Consider the following 14,780-nt stretch of genomic DNA (forward strand, 5'->3'; position numbering starts at 1 on the left):
TTTATAGATGGTATAAGTTCTCTCTAATTTCGTTGGTTATTGTAAATTTGAATTCTTTCTTCCATAAGTTTTCCTATGTTTCCAAATCAATATTATATCCTAACTCCTTCATCCATTTCACCATTACTGGTTTAATTCTTTCTTGTTCTAAATTTACTTCAGTTAATAGCCTATATGTCCTTCCTATCAATCCTTTATTTCCCTTTATTAGTATATTTTCTAATTTGGATTTATTTTTATTAAATCCAACTTGCTTATCTTTGTTAAATATATCTTTTAATTTATAATACATAAACCAATCTTTAATATTAATATTCTTCTCTACTTCTTAAAACCCAATCTCCTTCCTTATAATCTATAATTTCTCTATATACATCCATATCTAAATTTAATTGTATCCCTCTCTTCATAAATGCTTCTACTGGATTAATCCATCCTGGAGTTTTATTTTCCAAAAACCTGTTATATTTTTTCCAAGTTTGAAATAAACCAAATCTAATAATATGAATGTTAAAATCGTTGTTTACCTTTTCCTTATCATACCACAAATATGCATGCCATCCAAAACGTCAGTTAAAACCTTCTATTTCCAATATTTTGGGATTCTCTAACAAAATCCAGGTCTTTAACCAAACAAAACAGGATGCCTCATAATACAACACACCACCCTTTTTCACAGTGTCTTGAAAGGTTGGGCGCCCAGAGCTTGGATTTCCCAAAATAAGCAGGAGAATGAAGTAAACAAATGTGAAATATTTTTAAGGAGGGGATGTAAGCGTGGATTTGACCACACTCTGATGGTCCAGTCAAGAGCCAGCTTGGTGTAGTGGTTAAGGTGTCGGACTAGGGCCTGGGAAACCCAGGCACGAATCCCCACTCACGCCATGGAGGCTTGCTGGGTGACCTTGGGCCAGTCACACACTTTCAGCCCTCACCCTGGCTAGTATTTGGATGGGAGACCTCCAGGGAACACCAGGGCCATGACACGGAGGCAGGCAGCGGCAAACCACCTCTAAACGTCTCTTGCCTTGAAAGCCCTGTGGGATCGCCATGCATCAGCTGTGACTGGATGGCAAAATGTAACAAATAAAAATAAATAAATTGTCCTATCTTTTCTTTCTTCCTCCCACAGAAAGGTCTCCAGTGCTTCCTGGTAGTGGTAGCCATGCTGTGTGTTCCGTGGATGCTGGTCGCCAAACCCCTGGTCCTCCGCCGTCAGTACCTGTGGAAAAAACACTTGGTGAGTGAGTCTGTTTTTCTTGCCCTTTTAATCTCACGAGCCAGGGGCTCCGTGGGGATTTCTGCCAAGGCGTGCATCTAGAGGAGAACCCCTCATCCTAAAACAAATTTTAAGTTTCGTAAATTGCCTTGGCGACGTTATAAATTCAAGAGGTGGGATCAAAAATACTTCAAGTGTTTTGGCTGAAGTTAAGTACTGTTGGGATAGTGAGACTTTTTTCAAGTTGCTGCTTGAGGAATTGCAATTTCAATCCTCCTTGTACTTGGAGGCACGGAAGTGCTTCATCGACTTGGGCGTGACCCGCCACTGTGGTCATCTGGATCCAGTTCCTGAGCCAGACGCATGTGTTTGTCGCACAGAGGCTGGGTTTGAAAAAGCTGCTTTAGACAAGCTTGGGCTTCTTGGCACTCTCCTCTCTGTCCCCTCCTCCTTTGAATGGCAGACTCCTGTATCAGAAACCTTTTTTGAAATTCCTCTTTGTTTCAAGAGAGACTTCCTGTGTAGTTTCGGGTGCTGTATTCACATGAAACAAAAGCCCAAAGTCCATTTAGGCCTGTGGAACTTGGGTGCTCTTCGGACGTAAATCCTGTTAACATTCCTCAAATAGTGATGAGTCAATCAGCAGAGACTGTCTTTGGTGTTAGCTCGTCCTGAAAGTTTTCTTGCAGGCAGGCCATCTTTGGCTGTAAGGAAACTTACCTACCGATGTGATTCTGCGGAGACTCACATCTGGCTTGTGTCTGGGGGGGGGGCCTCGTGGCACTCAAAAATCTGTTCCCAGAAGAACATCAGCCTGCATCTCTTTGCTTTTCTCCCCACTCCCCCCCCCACCCGTAATGTGTGTCTATTAGGATGCAACCGTCCTTCAAAGTGCAGCTCAGTTAAAGACACTCCCTCTTCCTTCTCTGACCATCTCATCCTCCCATGACCCCCTTCCATCCACCTCCCTTTTTTTCTCTTTGTTTTTCTTCTCCTTTCTCTTCCTCCTCCTCCCTTTTTCTTCCTTCCATTCACTATCAGGAAGGGCAGCCCGAGGAACCCCCTGTCAGCCCAGCCCAGAGCCCGCAGGCAGTAGAAGCAGCAGCGGCTGCAACAGTGAGTGGATTAAAAAGTTGCCACGCAATACACATGGCGAGGAATGGGGGGTCCCTGGAGGGGGGCACTTGGAAAGTATCTGCCCCAAGGAGGAGGATCGGCACAGCAGCCCTTTCCTCAGACAGATACGTTCCAATAATCTCACGCGCTTTAAATCCTACACTTGGATGCACAGACAAGATGATGCAACCGTATAATGCAGGGGATTTTATACTGCCTACCCTTGGGGGAAACCCTTTCGAGGCTAATCTCTACGCTTGAAGAATCCCTGTGTTGCAGAGGATTCTGGGACACGTTTTAGACTGAGCGTGCATTTTTTTTGTGTCTGGAGGACTGGCCAGGTTTGTCGGGCCTGACCACTGTCCCTCTCGTACCCTGAAATAAATGCAAAGTTCCTCTGTAGGTGTACGTCTCCAGGGAAATCTGTAATAGCAGCCAAGGCTGACTTGCTGTAAAACCCCTGATAAGCCTCTGAGGAACCTTCCGCTTCCTCGGAACACAGTCTAAGAACTGCTGGTGCAGCGTGAACAGATCCTTCAGTGTCAAAAGGCTGCTTTTTTCCCCAGATGCAAGGCCCTTGATTTCTGTGTAGCTTCCTATGTCTGTGGAGTCTTTCTCTTTGTGCGTGAGTGTATTTCAGCATGTTACCTAGGTTTTAAATTTCCAGGCCATACGTGCTAATGTCTCCCCCAGTAGTGCTGGATCCTTCAGAGTTAATACGTTTGGCCTTTCCCGATTTCTAGCCATCCACTACTTTTAAAACACATTTTGTGGCCCTGCGGCGAAAACTCAGCTCTTCCTTTCAGGGTGTGTCTGTCAGTTCACCCAGCCATCTTTTACGCCGGGCCAAGGGTGTAACTAACTGTCGTTTGCTGGAGAGTGAAATGGGTCCCTGTTCATCTGTTCTGTGTTGTACTCTTACAAGTCTGGTCTTTTTAAAGCCATATACCTGAACGTTGTTGCGCTGTTAGATTTTTGGAACAAATAATTGATCAGTGCAGAAAATCTGGCATGGAGATATTGAGCAGTTAACCGTTTCCAGTTGCCCAGCACGGGGTGGTCGATCAATCAATCAGCCTTTAATGGCATATGAATTACAGTTACAATCATTAAATATAGTTGTATCCAGGTAAAATAGTGCAGTTTATATGTAAATAAAATAAATCATGACAGCAATCAAACAGGTTTACACTTAGTTCCTCTAATCCTCATAGCAGCTGAAAGAAACTTTGCTACCTCCTCTGTAATACAGGGGTGCTGATCAGCCAGGAGGAAAGCCACTTTGTTCTTTGCGGGAAGATAGAAAATACCCTGCATCAGTGGAGCAATGCAGGTTTCCCATCAGTGCACGTAAAAAAGCACAATAAAGCAACACATGAGCCACTGTTTCTGGTTGGTTAAGCGAGCATGGGCAAGTCACAGGGTGGTGTATTTCACACGCTTGCTGGATGAGCAGGTTATTTGGTCTGCCATGGAAAATCCAGTGTCCTTGGATTTCTGCCGTTAAGAGTTACATAGATGTGGCTTAGATGCGTTGGGCATAAATCCCATGTAATCTGGCATTCTGTTGCCAGCAGCCAGCCAGCTACCTTTGAGGGAATTGCGAGCAGGGCAGGAAGGGTGTTTCCCCGGTCTGTTCAACGCATCTGGTAGGGAGAGACGACACCTCCATACACAGCGGTTCTGCTTAGCTGGCAAAGCATGCAAGTTGCAGTTGGTGGCTCATCTTGCGTGGTGGACTGGATTGTCAGGTGTGTGGAAAAACAATATCCTACATAGGGCTTTGTGGTTTATGCAAATCATATCAGGTATCAAATTCAGCTTTCCTTAGAGCAGGATTATGATTCTTTTTGCATCTGCTGTTTCATTTTTGTTTAAAGTACAGAGTTTACATAGTCCTGGCTACATAGTGTAGATTTGATCTAAAACAGTATGGCATTATGACTCAAATATCCCTCTTTTTCAAACAATCCAGTTGCCCACACCTTGCCTTCTGGTCTTTGGGGCGGGGGGGAGAGAGGACTGCAGATGCTGTGGAGCCTCGAGCCCCAAATAGCTGGCCAAAAAAGGAGTGGCTTGTCAAGGCCTCCCATGTAAGGGCATGTCTGAACTTTGCATCGTCTACTGTTGCGGGGTTAATGGGTGCCAGCTGCACCAAAGGCAGGGTACAGCAGCCTTCGCTTCTGCTTCCTCCTTGAGCCAACAGGACGTTTTTTCCCTCACACGCCAGCAATTGTCTTTCTCTCAGATGATCCCATCAGATGTAAAGTCATCAGTCAGCACTGAGAAGCCTCTGTTCATGGTTTTCCTTTTCCCTGATCTCATTTTAAAGGGCCATATGCTTGGTGATTGCTGGCAGCTGTCATCCCAACATTTCCCTGCTGTTCAGAGCTTGGCAGGGCAAATGCAGGAGTTGCTTCAACGGAAGACTCCACTCAGAAGCAGTGCAAGGTGCACTGTGGATGTCAGCCGTTTCGATGCTAAAGTTCTATCAAAAAGCCAGTGTGGTGTAGTGGTTAAGAGCAGTGATTTGGAGCAGTGGACTCTGATCTGGAGAACCGGGTTTGATTCCCCACTCCTCCACATGAGCGGCGGAGGCTAATCTGGTGAACTGGATTTGTTTCCCCACTCCTACACACGAAGCCAGCTGGGTGACCTTAGGCAAGTCACAGCTCTGTTAGAGCTCTCTCAGCCCCACCTGCCTCACAGGGTGTCTATTGTGGGGAAGGGAAGGTGATTGTAAGCCAGTTTCAGTCTCCCTTAAGTGGTAGAGAAAAGTCGGCATATAAAAACCAACTCTTCTTCTTCTTAGATCTCCCTGCTATTTCTCTTGACCTACATGAACTCTGAAAGAAAGGGCATGAGATGTGCCATGACTGAGGCTGGCCATAAATGCTTTACCATCTGATGTGGAAAATCTGAATGGCGCATCTTCCCTAAATGCATTACCCAGTGCACAGTCTGCTAGGACATTCTCCTGGGCTAGCCCCATTGAAATGCAGGGTTCTACATCTGTCTGTCTTTTTTACTTTGCTGCCCTTAATGGCACCTGTGGTCCTTCATCTGAGGTTACCACCCCCCAGTAAGGCTGTTTTTTTCGACCAGTGACCCTGCATGCCGACTTTATACTAAAGCGTGGACCATTTGTGTGTCTCCTCTCGTTCTCTCCCACCCCTGTATCCCTGGCTGCCTGCTTTAGGGGACTATGAATTTTGGTGGGATCCGTGTGGGCAATGGACCAACTGAAGAAGACGCTGAGATTATCCAGCATGACCAGCTCTCCACCCATTCGGAGGAGGCGGAGGAGGTAAGCACTTTTCCTCTTTTGGTACCTTAAAGTTGCCCGTGGGAATGAAGCCTGAAAGGGGTGTCTCCTTGCAAGCCCCTCCTTCCGAACAGAACTAGCGCCCTTTCACCATCTCTTGTAGTTATGAACAGATATTAACTTGGTCCCAACAAGAATTCTGCAAAGCTCATCCATACACTTCTTTGTGAGCGAGGGTTTTTTGAAGGGGAGAAGCGACTTAGGAAACATACTGCAACTGAGTGTGTTTCACCTTTTTGTCTTCTCTCTTGGAGAATAATGACTCCCTGACCTGGTAATGGTAGCAAGAATATAAATGGGGACTCTGGTTTTAACCTCCTGATCTTTGATCGTTTTTGGAACAGGGACAACTTTAAGGTCTGTTTCTGGCGCTTGTTTGGGTCTTAGCGCCCCCTCCCCACTGCCAGTTGTCTCTGGGCAGATATCCAGAATGGTCTGTGTTCGCTTTCCTCTTGCTGCAGAGAGGAAAATGACTGGCAAAGAGTTTAACCCAGAAACTCCCCTTTCCATTCTCTTGTGCCCAATATGGAGCAGGGAAGCTCTGGACCCACCTGTGATCACTCCACACAGATTGTGGGAGCTTGGTGAGATGGAAGGGAGGCAAATAACTTCTAAACGTGCCCTGGGCGATCAGTTCTTTGGTGTGCAGGCCAAGAATGTTTTCATTCTGATGCTCCAGAAACCGCTGAAACATTTGTGCAGCAGGCAGGAGTTAAATTATAGGAAGGGAAGTCTGTGTTTCAAGTGTAAGTTGTTGAACTTCCTGCCTCAAAGGAGTCTGGGAATTGCAATCCTATAAGGAGGCCTGTTGGAATTATTGGCATGTTCACAAAGCTCCAAGGGGTTCCTTGAGGGATGGTCAATTTAAATGTTGGTACAGACATGCCCAGGGGACCATATGGCCATTTGGACCTGCTTTACGCTGGGTCAGAGCACTGCTTACTTTTTGCTGTCCAAAGCAAGAGGGCTTCCATCTGTTTTTTTAAGTGGTAATGCTAAGGATTGAACCTGGGACCTTATGCATGCAAAGCAGATGTTCTGCCATTGAGCTACGGCTCCTCCTGCATATAGACTAACTTTATATCATATCTCCAGCTGCTCAAAAGACTTAATGATCAGTTATCCTTAGAGAGCCAGCATGGTGTAGTGGTTAAGAGCGGTGGTTTGGAGCGGTGGACTCTGATCTGGAGAACTGGGTTTGATTCCCCACTCCTCCACATAAGCGGTGGAGGCTAATCTGGTGAACTGGATTTGTTTCCACACTCCTACACACGAAGCCAGCTGGGTGACCATGGGCAAGTCAGTCTCTCAGCCCCACCTACCTCACAGGGTGTCTGTTGTGGGAAGGTGATTGTAAGCCGGTTTGAGTCTCCCTTAAGTGGTAGAGAAAGTCGGCATATAAAAAACAACTCTTCTTCATATAAAACAGGCTAATATTACCCCTGATGGCTGAGAGCTTGTCCTCCCTGTAGGCCTCCCAATTCTTGATGTGACAATTCAGCTGGGAACACCACTGCTCACAATCCTTATTGCACCCAGTCTTGTGCGCCACAGTGTGGGGAGGAGGGCGCTCATCTCAGCACGGACATTTATAGAAACAGACGATTGTGCCGGACCGTCGGTTTGTGTTCTGTGCGTTGTGTTAGGAGAGAAGGGAACTTGTTTCTGGCCCGAGAGGCACAAATGCACGGCTGTGTTGATCAAATAAATGTGGTGCTCTTAAGTGTTGTCAGATGGCGCACAACCAAACTGAATGTTCCCTTGTGTTTTCAAGCCTGCCGTGGAGGAGGTGGTAAGCCAGCAGCCAGTTTCTCTGCCTGTATTTGTCCACACCATTTCTCCCATTTGTATAAGTCATTCATACACGCTTGTGATTTGTGTTTAAAGTTCCTCCACCCTTTCCCCCCCTGGGGATACCATCTCCATTTTGTAAAAGATCCCTTCTGCTTCACGTAACTGGAGTGCCTTATTAATCATCTCACTAGGAAAAAGAATAGCTTTGTCATTATTTTATTTTTAACCCATGCCTGTCTGACCCTCAGCATATGCTTAAATGGCTTCTCTGCCTTCTCTGGGGTGTGCTTGCGCGTGCTTTTTCTTTTGCACAGCCAGCCGCATTCAGGGGTTGCCTAGCAGAATCCCACAGCAGCCAACATCCGTTGGAAAGGATTTGGAAACATTTTGCAATTGTTGGACAAGCTCTCTCAGTTCAGAGCAAAGATGATGAGGGTGGAGGGCGTGATAAGAGGTTTATATAATTATGCATGGGGTAGAGAAAATGGATAGAGAGGACTTTTCTTTCTGTTTCCCATAATGCTAGAACTCAGGGGAGCCTAATGACATTGATGGGCAGTAGATTCAGGATGGCCAAAAGGAAGCGCTTCTTTACTCAACAGGTGATTTTTGAATTGTGGGATTTACTGCCCGTGGATGCCATGATGGCCACAAGCACATATGGCTTTAAAAAAGGTACTGGACTAGGGTCACGGAGGAGAGGCCTGTCAGCGGGCAATAAAGGGAACCTCTGAATTCCAGTGCTGGGAGGCCTTGGCCTCTGTGCCCTGTTTGTTTGGCCCTCCAGGACAGCTGGGCTGGCCACCGTGTGGAACAGGATGCTGGACTAATGGACCAATAGTCTGATCCAGCAGGGCTCTTGTGTTCCCCCCCGGACCACAAGAGCCCTGCTTGCCTTTCCGGACTCCCTGCCTTCCTCACTTTTCTATGCCTTTTATTCCACTCCCCTTTTCCAGAACATCCTCGGAAGAAGGCCCTTATACCGGCACCACCCATCTGGCCTCTTCATATCACATTGATGTACCATGGTTGACCAGGGTTTTTGTTTGTTTATCTCCCCCCCCCCTTTCTGCTATAGAGTTACTGCAGAAAGTATTTTCTATTCCTACAGAGTGCCCTATGAATGTGTCTTTTAGCAAGCTGGCTCTTGGCTAGGAGGCTGGAGGTGTGGTGCTTCTCTGTAGGTGGAGCTAATGGGGGGAACAGGAGGGGAAAGAGGCAGCCATATTTCCCAGAGAAACATAAATAGCTGGTAAAAGAGAGCCTGGGAAGTGGGAATCTGGCTGAGGATCTGCCTGCCAGACGTAGCTTGTTGTTGTTAAAGGAGAACCAGCTATCTTCTTCCGTTTTCCTATGGAGGTTTGGGCAAACAGTCATTTGCACTCTGTGTCCTGTGCTTATGGCTGCCTTCCTATGAAATAACATTTCAGGCCTGGCAATGTGAGCAGAAGGCAATAATTTCCCAAGCGGGATGCCCACTCTTTTAAAATGCATAATTGAGAGAGTACCTCTCCCCCACCCCACACCCTGACCTAAGCTTTCCACTTGTGATTAAACAAGACATATTTTTAGTTCTGGTCATATTCTTAAACATGTTACTTTTTTTAAAAAAAAAAGGTAGGCTAGGCCCAGTAAGTTCCTCTGCAGTGCTTGGAAAAGGAACTGGGCACTTCTGCACAGGGGTCTGCTTGAAAGAATTTGCATCTCGGCCGTTCAGCTTTAGCAATGCTTTAAATGCTAAACTGCAGAGGCCTCTGCCTAGATCTGGAGAGGTTCGGAACGTGCAAGTCTTGGGAAAACCCCAGAGTGCAGTTTGCTACACCCAAGTGGAGCAGAATTCTTTCCTGATGGGGAAGGAGCCGAGCAGTGTTGCCAAAAGGGAGGTGGGTGAGGCAAACGTTGGCTTCGACCCAACCCGCTCATCTTTAATAACACTGCCTACAAATTGTCTGTTGTGGGGAGGGGAAGGGAAGGTGACTGTAAGCTTGGGTTGATTCTTCCTGAAATGGTAGAGAAAGTCAGAATATAAAAACCAAGTCTTCTTCTTCATCTTCTTCTTCTACTACTACTGGGAGTTTTCCTAACATAGAGAGACTGGTCAAAGCTGGAGACAGAGGGGTTAATACTATTTTTCCTCTGTAGTGCTAGTTTTCTACTTAAGATGGCTTTTTTAAAAAAATGGAGAAGAACAAAGGAGCAGTCTACTACCTGTTCCAGCTCTGTCCAGCCTCACTGTTCTGCCACGTCATGCACCCACACCTGAGAACCAGGCCTTCCCTTGCTAGCCATCCAGTCAGAGCAGACAGGAATGTCCCGGTTCAGTATCTGAGGGTGTCTCTTGCTTAGAGTCTCTTTCATTACTGGCAGATTGTGCCCTCTGCCATATTCACCCACTAGGAAAAAGCACCGGCCGCTCTGAAGAACAGTCCTATGTCCTGCTCAGCTCTGATTTTCAGCAGCTGCCTCCCTGGCAGCAGATGCTAGCAGGAGCTAAAAATAGGTCCTTCATCTTTAGTGTCTGTGCCGAGAGAAGAGCTACAAGGGATCCACAGAGCCGCAGGCCACGAGGAAGGTGGGTATCCAGGTGGTGGTTGTGGATGGAGTGGGCTCGGACCAAACCAACGTCAGTTAGGATGTTCTCAAATACTAAGCCCCTGCCTCCAGGCTCTCCGTGTGTCAAGTCAAGTTTATTAATACGGTCGACTGACCAATCATGTGCCAACACATCAAAATTTCCAGACACAATAGTTTTGCACCGCAGAATCACAGACTGCCTATACATATAAAGGTCAATAAAAGCAACCCCTGGTTAAAATTATCACATTAAAATTGATAAAATTGTAAAATATTCTAGCAATCATTCCCTAATAAAGCTCTGTGTATTTTAATAGCAACGACGCAGAACTTGACAATTTGGAGCGTAAGCTGAGGGTCTTCTCCTAATAGGAGCTTGTTTGCCAAAAGCTCAACTGACTCATCAGGGAATTTACCAAGTAGGGGGGGGGGGAATAAGCTTTCATCTAACCTTGTGGTAGAATGGGCAACATATCAGTGCATGTTCGATGGTTTCAATGTCCCCTGTTCCACACGGACATAACCTCTCTGATCTAGGGATCTTCTTATATTTTCCTTCTAAGACAGCCAATGGTAGGATCTGGCAAGGGTAAAGGCCTTCTTATAATTAATAGACTCAAGATAATAAAAATAAGCTGCAGGTGAGACCAAGTATCTAGATTTATCAGGTACTAGGAAAAATGGTGATTTTCCAAGGTCTGTCTGGCGTTCAATGTTTTCCACTCCTTGTTTCAAGAAACTTGATGCTTGATCTACACCCATGGCTAACAGGGTAGGTGGAGAAAGGCCCAGGCAGGCCATTTTATTAAGGACCATCTTTAGCAGCCTCTCTGTGTGGCTGTAACTGTCAGTGCAACAAATTCTCTAAAGGGGACCAAGAGACTTGCCCAGAGCTGTCATAGGGATGCTGAATCCTAAAAGGGATAGAGGTGATCCCAACAAAGTCCATACTGGTTTTTCTGATATAGACTTGAACTGTGGTTTTCCAGTGGAACTCTGCACGCTGCTTTTGTTCTAGAGATTGCGGGCGGGGGGGGGGGGGGAGGCGCAGAGTGATGCAGTTCTGCATCCATAGAGAATTGTGGCCAAAAAGCTGCTTCCAGTTGAATAAAGGCTGTCTACAAAATCACAAATCACACACGGTTGGAAGAGACCACAAGGGCCATCCAGTCCAACCCCCTGCCATGCAGGATCCCACAGTCAAAGTGCTCCCTACAGATGGCCATCCAACCGCTGCGTAAAGACCTCCAAAGACGGGGACTCCACCCCCCACCCCCCGGGGCAGCGCATTCCACCGTCGAATCGCCACCGCCAGAAAGTTCTTCTTAATGTTTAGGTGGGATCACTTTTCTCTTAGTTTAAATCCATTACTCTGTGTCCTGGTGTCTGAAGCAACCAAGAACATTGGTTCTTGTAGGTTATCCGGGCTAGTTCCCTCATTAACATGGCATCCCTTCAACAGCTCTAGCTTTTTTTTTTTTTAAGTTGTCGTTATGATGTTGCCTGGGCCCAGAAACGACACAGCATAGGGAAAAGCTTGAAATGCCCCCATTGCTCCCTTGGTATCTGTGCCGAACCACAGCAGTATGAGAACTATCTGGATGGGCAGCTGATAACTTGGAGCTGAAATAATGCTTCAGAATCTCCGTGTGAGTGTCGCTGTCACCCTAATGTTGAAGCTCAAGGGCAGAAATCCTGCACTGGGTTTCCTGTTGCTTCCTGGCTATGCGGTGTTCTGTTCTTGAGAGAGCCAGCATGGTGTAGTGGTTAAGAGTGGTGGTTTGTGGCGGTGGACTCTAATCTAGAGAACTGAGTTCGATTCCCCACTCCGCATGAGTGGCAGACACTAATCTGGTGAACCAGATTGGTTTCCCCACTCCTCCACATGAAGTCAGCTGGGTGACCTTGGGCTAGTCACAGTTCTATTAAGAGCTCTCTCAGCCCCACCAACCTCACAGGGTGTCTGTTGTAGGGAGGGGAAGGGAAGGAGATCGTAAGCCGGTTTGATTCTGCCTTAAGTGGTAGAGAAAGTCAGCATACAAAAACCAACTCTTCTTCTTTTGGACTTTTCCAGCACCACATTCTGGACTTCCTCTTTCTCTGCCGGTCTGCAAAATTACGGGATACAAAGTGCAGTATGTGAATTTTTTGGAAGCATGGAAACAAACATCTGCTGTCAAGTTTTTTTTTTTTGTTTTTTTTTTGAAGCAAGGTTCTACCCCTCAATGCTATAAGAGTATGCTTGAAACCTGCTGAAATCTCCAAAGCGGGAGAGGTGGCTGGATAGGGTTTTTGATTGTTCATGAGTGGGGCTTCAGTGCCTTATTGGTTTTTTTGCCTTTTCCCAAAGACTGGCAGTCACAGAATCTGTTATGTAAAGAAATTACAAAACAAATTATGCAAGGTTTTTTTTTTTAAATTAACTTGATTTTTTTAAAAAAATTGCAGTGTTTGTATATTTTAGGGCATGAGTAGCTTTATTGCTTCCTCAGTGTATACTGTTGATTAAAGCAGGCGTTCGAAAAGAATTCTTTATGCAGCTGTGAAGCAAGAGGCCTGGGTTTCGACAGCTAGTTTGACATTCCTAGTCTGAAATGTTTAATGTGTTAGTTTCCGAAGAGGAGTAAGTGCGGCCCTTGGCTTTCTCTTCCCAGTGCTAATCTTGACGGCTTTGTGGGGGAGGTGGTGAAATTGTTTAAGATTTGCCAGCTTTCGCTGTATGGTTTTAGCTTTTTTTTAAAAAGGTTGCTAGCCCTCATGGTTATAAGGCTCCCAAGTCTTACAGTGCTAGTCTCAGCAGGGCTACTCAGAATGCTACTGAGTCTACTTAGTGGGCCTTACTCCCAGGAAACCATACTTAGGATTGTCCTGTTGGAGATTGAAGAGGTCAGATACTAAGATTCTTGGCAACTGCTCCTCTTGCAAATCTTAAATCCGTTTCATTTCTCCCCTTCTCCCTCCATTACTTCTTTCTTCTAGCTCTTTCTGTCACTTTCTCTAGGCCAGCCTCACTTGGTGGGATTTTGTGGAGGAGACCAAATTTAACCAAATCCCAGCAGAGAGGCTAACAGGCAACAACGTGTCCTGGGCTGCCCCTTTTCCTACCAGGTCACTCCAGGACTGTGAGTGTTGCCTGCTTGTATTCAGAGGGCTTTGTTTCGTGTGAGAGAAGCCTGGCCTCTGGGGACAGGACTGCTTGCATGCAGTTTGACACTTCTAGGTCCTTTCTGGGTGATGGCCAAATACGAGCCAGTGCAGTGTAGTGGTTTAGAGTGGTGGACTCTAGCTTGGAGAACCGGGTTCAATTCCCCACTCCTCCACATGAAGCCTGTGGGGTGACCTTGGGCTAGTCACCGTTTTCTCCAAACTCTCTCAGCCCCACCTACCTCACAAAGTGCCTCTTGTGAGGGGTGATTGTAAGCCTCTTTGAGACTCCTTATGATGGTAGAAGAGTTGTTTTTTATATGCCGACTTTCTCCACCACTTAAGGGAGACTCAAACCGGCTTACAATCATCTTCCCTTCCCCTCCCCACAACCAATACCCTGTGAGATGGGTGGGGCTGAGAGAGCTCTAACAGAGCTGTAACTTGCCCAAGATCACCCAGCTGGCTTCATGTGTAGGAATGGGGAAACCAACCCGGTTCACCAGATGAGCCTCTGCTGCTCATGTGGAGGAGCGGGGAATCAAACCCGGTTCTCCAGATCAGAGTCCACCACTCTTAACCACTACACCTCACTGGCTCTGGTAGAGAAAAAGCGGGGTATAAAAACCAACGCTTCTTCAAATAAGACTTGCGCTATAGAGATGTGGAGGTAGTGTGGCTCTTGCTCAGCCACCCAAATTGCAGCTTTCTGTTCGGTGCCAGAAGTGCAGGACTGCAGACATTTCCGGTTCCGCCCCCCTCTGTATGTCTTAATACAACCAGGTGCTCTGCAACATAGAGTTGTGTTTGTCAAGCACTCTTCTTGAGTCCAAAAGGCCAGGGGAACAAATCACCAAGTGTGCAGTGCCTTCTAGGAGCTTTAGCCTTGCAGTAGAATTCGCTGCTGCTGCTGCTGTTTTTCTTGTTCCCTGCTTTCTCAGCTCTCCGGCTGTTGCTCCGTGCTCTGCCCATCACTTAGAACTGGCTTCATTTCCTCCTGCAGTTTGACTTCGGGGACACGGTCATTTGCCAAGCCATCCACACCATTGAATACTGCCTGGGATGCATCTCCAACACAGCCTCCTACCTGCGCCTCTGGGCGCTCAGCCTGGCTCATGCACGTAAGTCGGTTGCTGTGTGACTGACCGTCTAGATGCCAGGCATGGGGACAGGCATCGGTGCAATGCAGCAGTTCTCATAAACTGCTTTTTCCACAGTGTGGACCAAAGGATCCCATGCCCTCCAATCGTCTCTGAACACACACAGGGCTAGAATGCAGCAGACTCTCCAGGGCAGCTCCTCCCACTAAATCTCTTCAACTCTAGCATGGGGCAGTTTTTAACTGACAGTAGCAATTGAGTCAAATAGTGCAAAATACCTACTAAACGTAGAATTTGGAGCAGACAAGCAGCTACAGTGTGATTTGGGGGCACAGTTCCTTTCAGGGCCTTTGGGGGTGGGGCTTATGTGCCAGCATGGTGTAGTGGTGAAGACGGGGGACTCTTAATCTGGAGAGGCGGGTTTGATTCCCTGCTCCTCCACACGAAGCCTGCTGGGTGACCTTGGGCTAATCACAGTTCTGTCCAAACTCTCTCAGCCCCACTTACT

At 46.8% G+C, this 14,780-nt stretch overlaps 1 protein-coding gene across 5 annotated transcripts in view; it reads left to right on the forward strand.

Moving 5' to 3' along the window:
- ATP6V0A1 (ATPase H+ transporting V0 subunit a1) overlaps positions 1–14,780 on the forward strand; it is a 62,187-nt gene that overhangs the window by 37,214 nt on the left and 10,193 nt on the right. For 3 of the 5 annotated variants that reach the window (XM_056863084.1, XM_056863085.1, XM_056863086.1), the window contains exons 16-19: positions 1,133–1,240; positions 2,261–2,335; positions 5,535–5,642; positions 14,176–14,293. In XM_056863084.1, the coding sequence (XP_056719062.1) occupies positions 1,133–1,240; positions 2,261–2,335; positions 5,535–5,642; positions 14,176–14,293 (409 nt within the window). The remainder of the gene's footprint in view (positions 1–1,132; positions 1,241–2,260; positions 2,336–5,534; positions 5,643–14,175; positions 14,294–14,780) is intronic. The other 2 variants (XM_056863087.1, XM_056863088.1) reach the window with 1 other exon arrangement.

Source organism: Euleptes europaea, chromosome 18, assembly GCF_029931775.1.
Source record: "Euleptes europaea isolate rEulEur1 chromosome 18, rEulEur1.hap1, whole genome shotgun sequence".
Classification (NCBI taxonomy): domain Eukaryota; kingdom Metazoa; phylum Chordata; class Lepidosauria; order Squamata; family Sphaerodactylidae; genus Euleptes; species Euleptes europaea.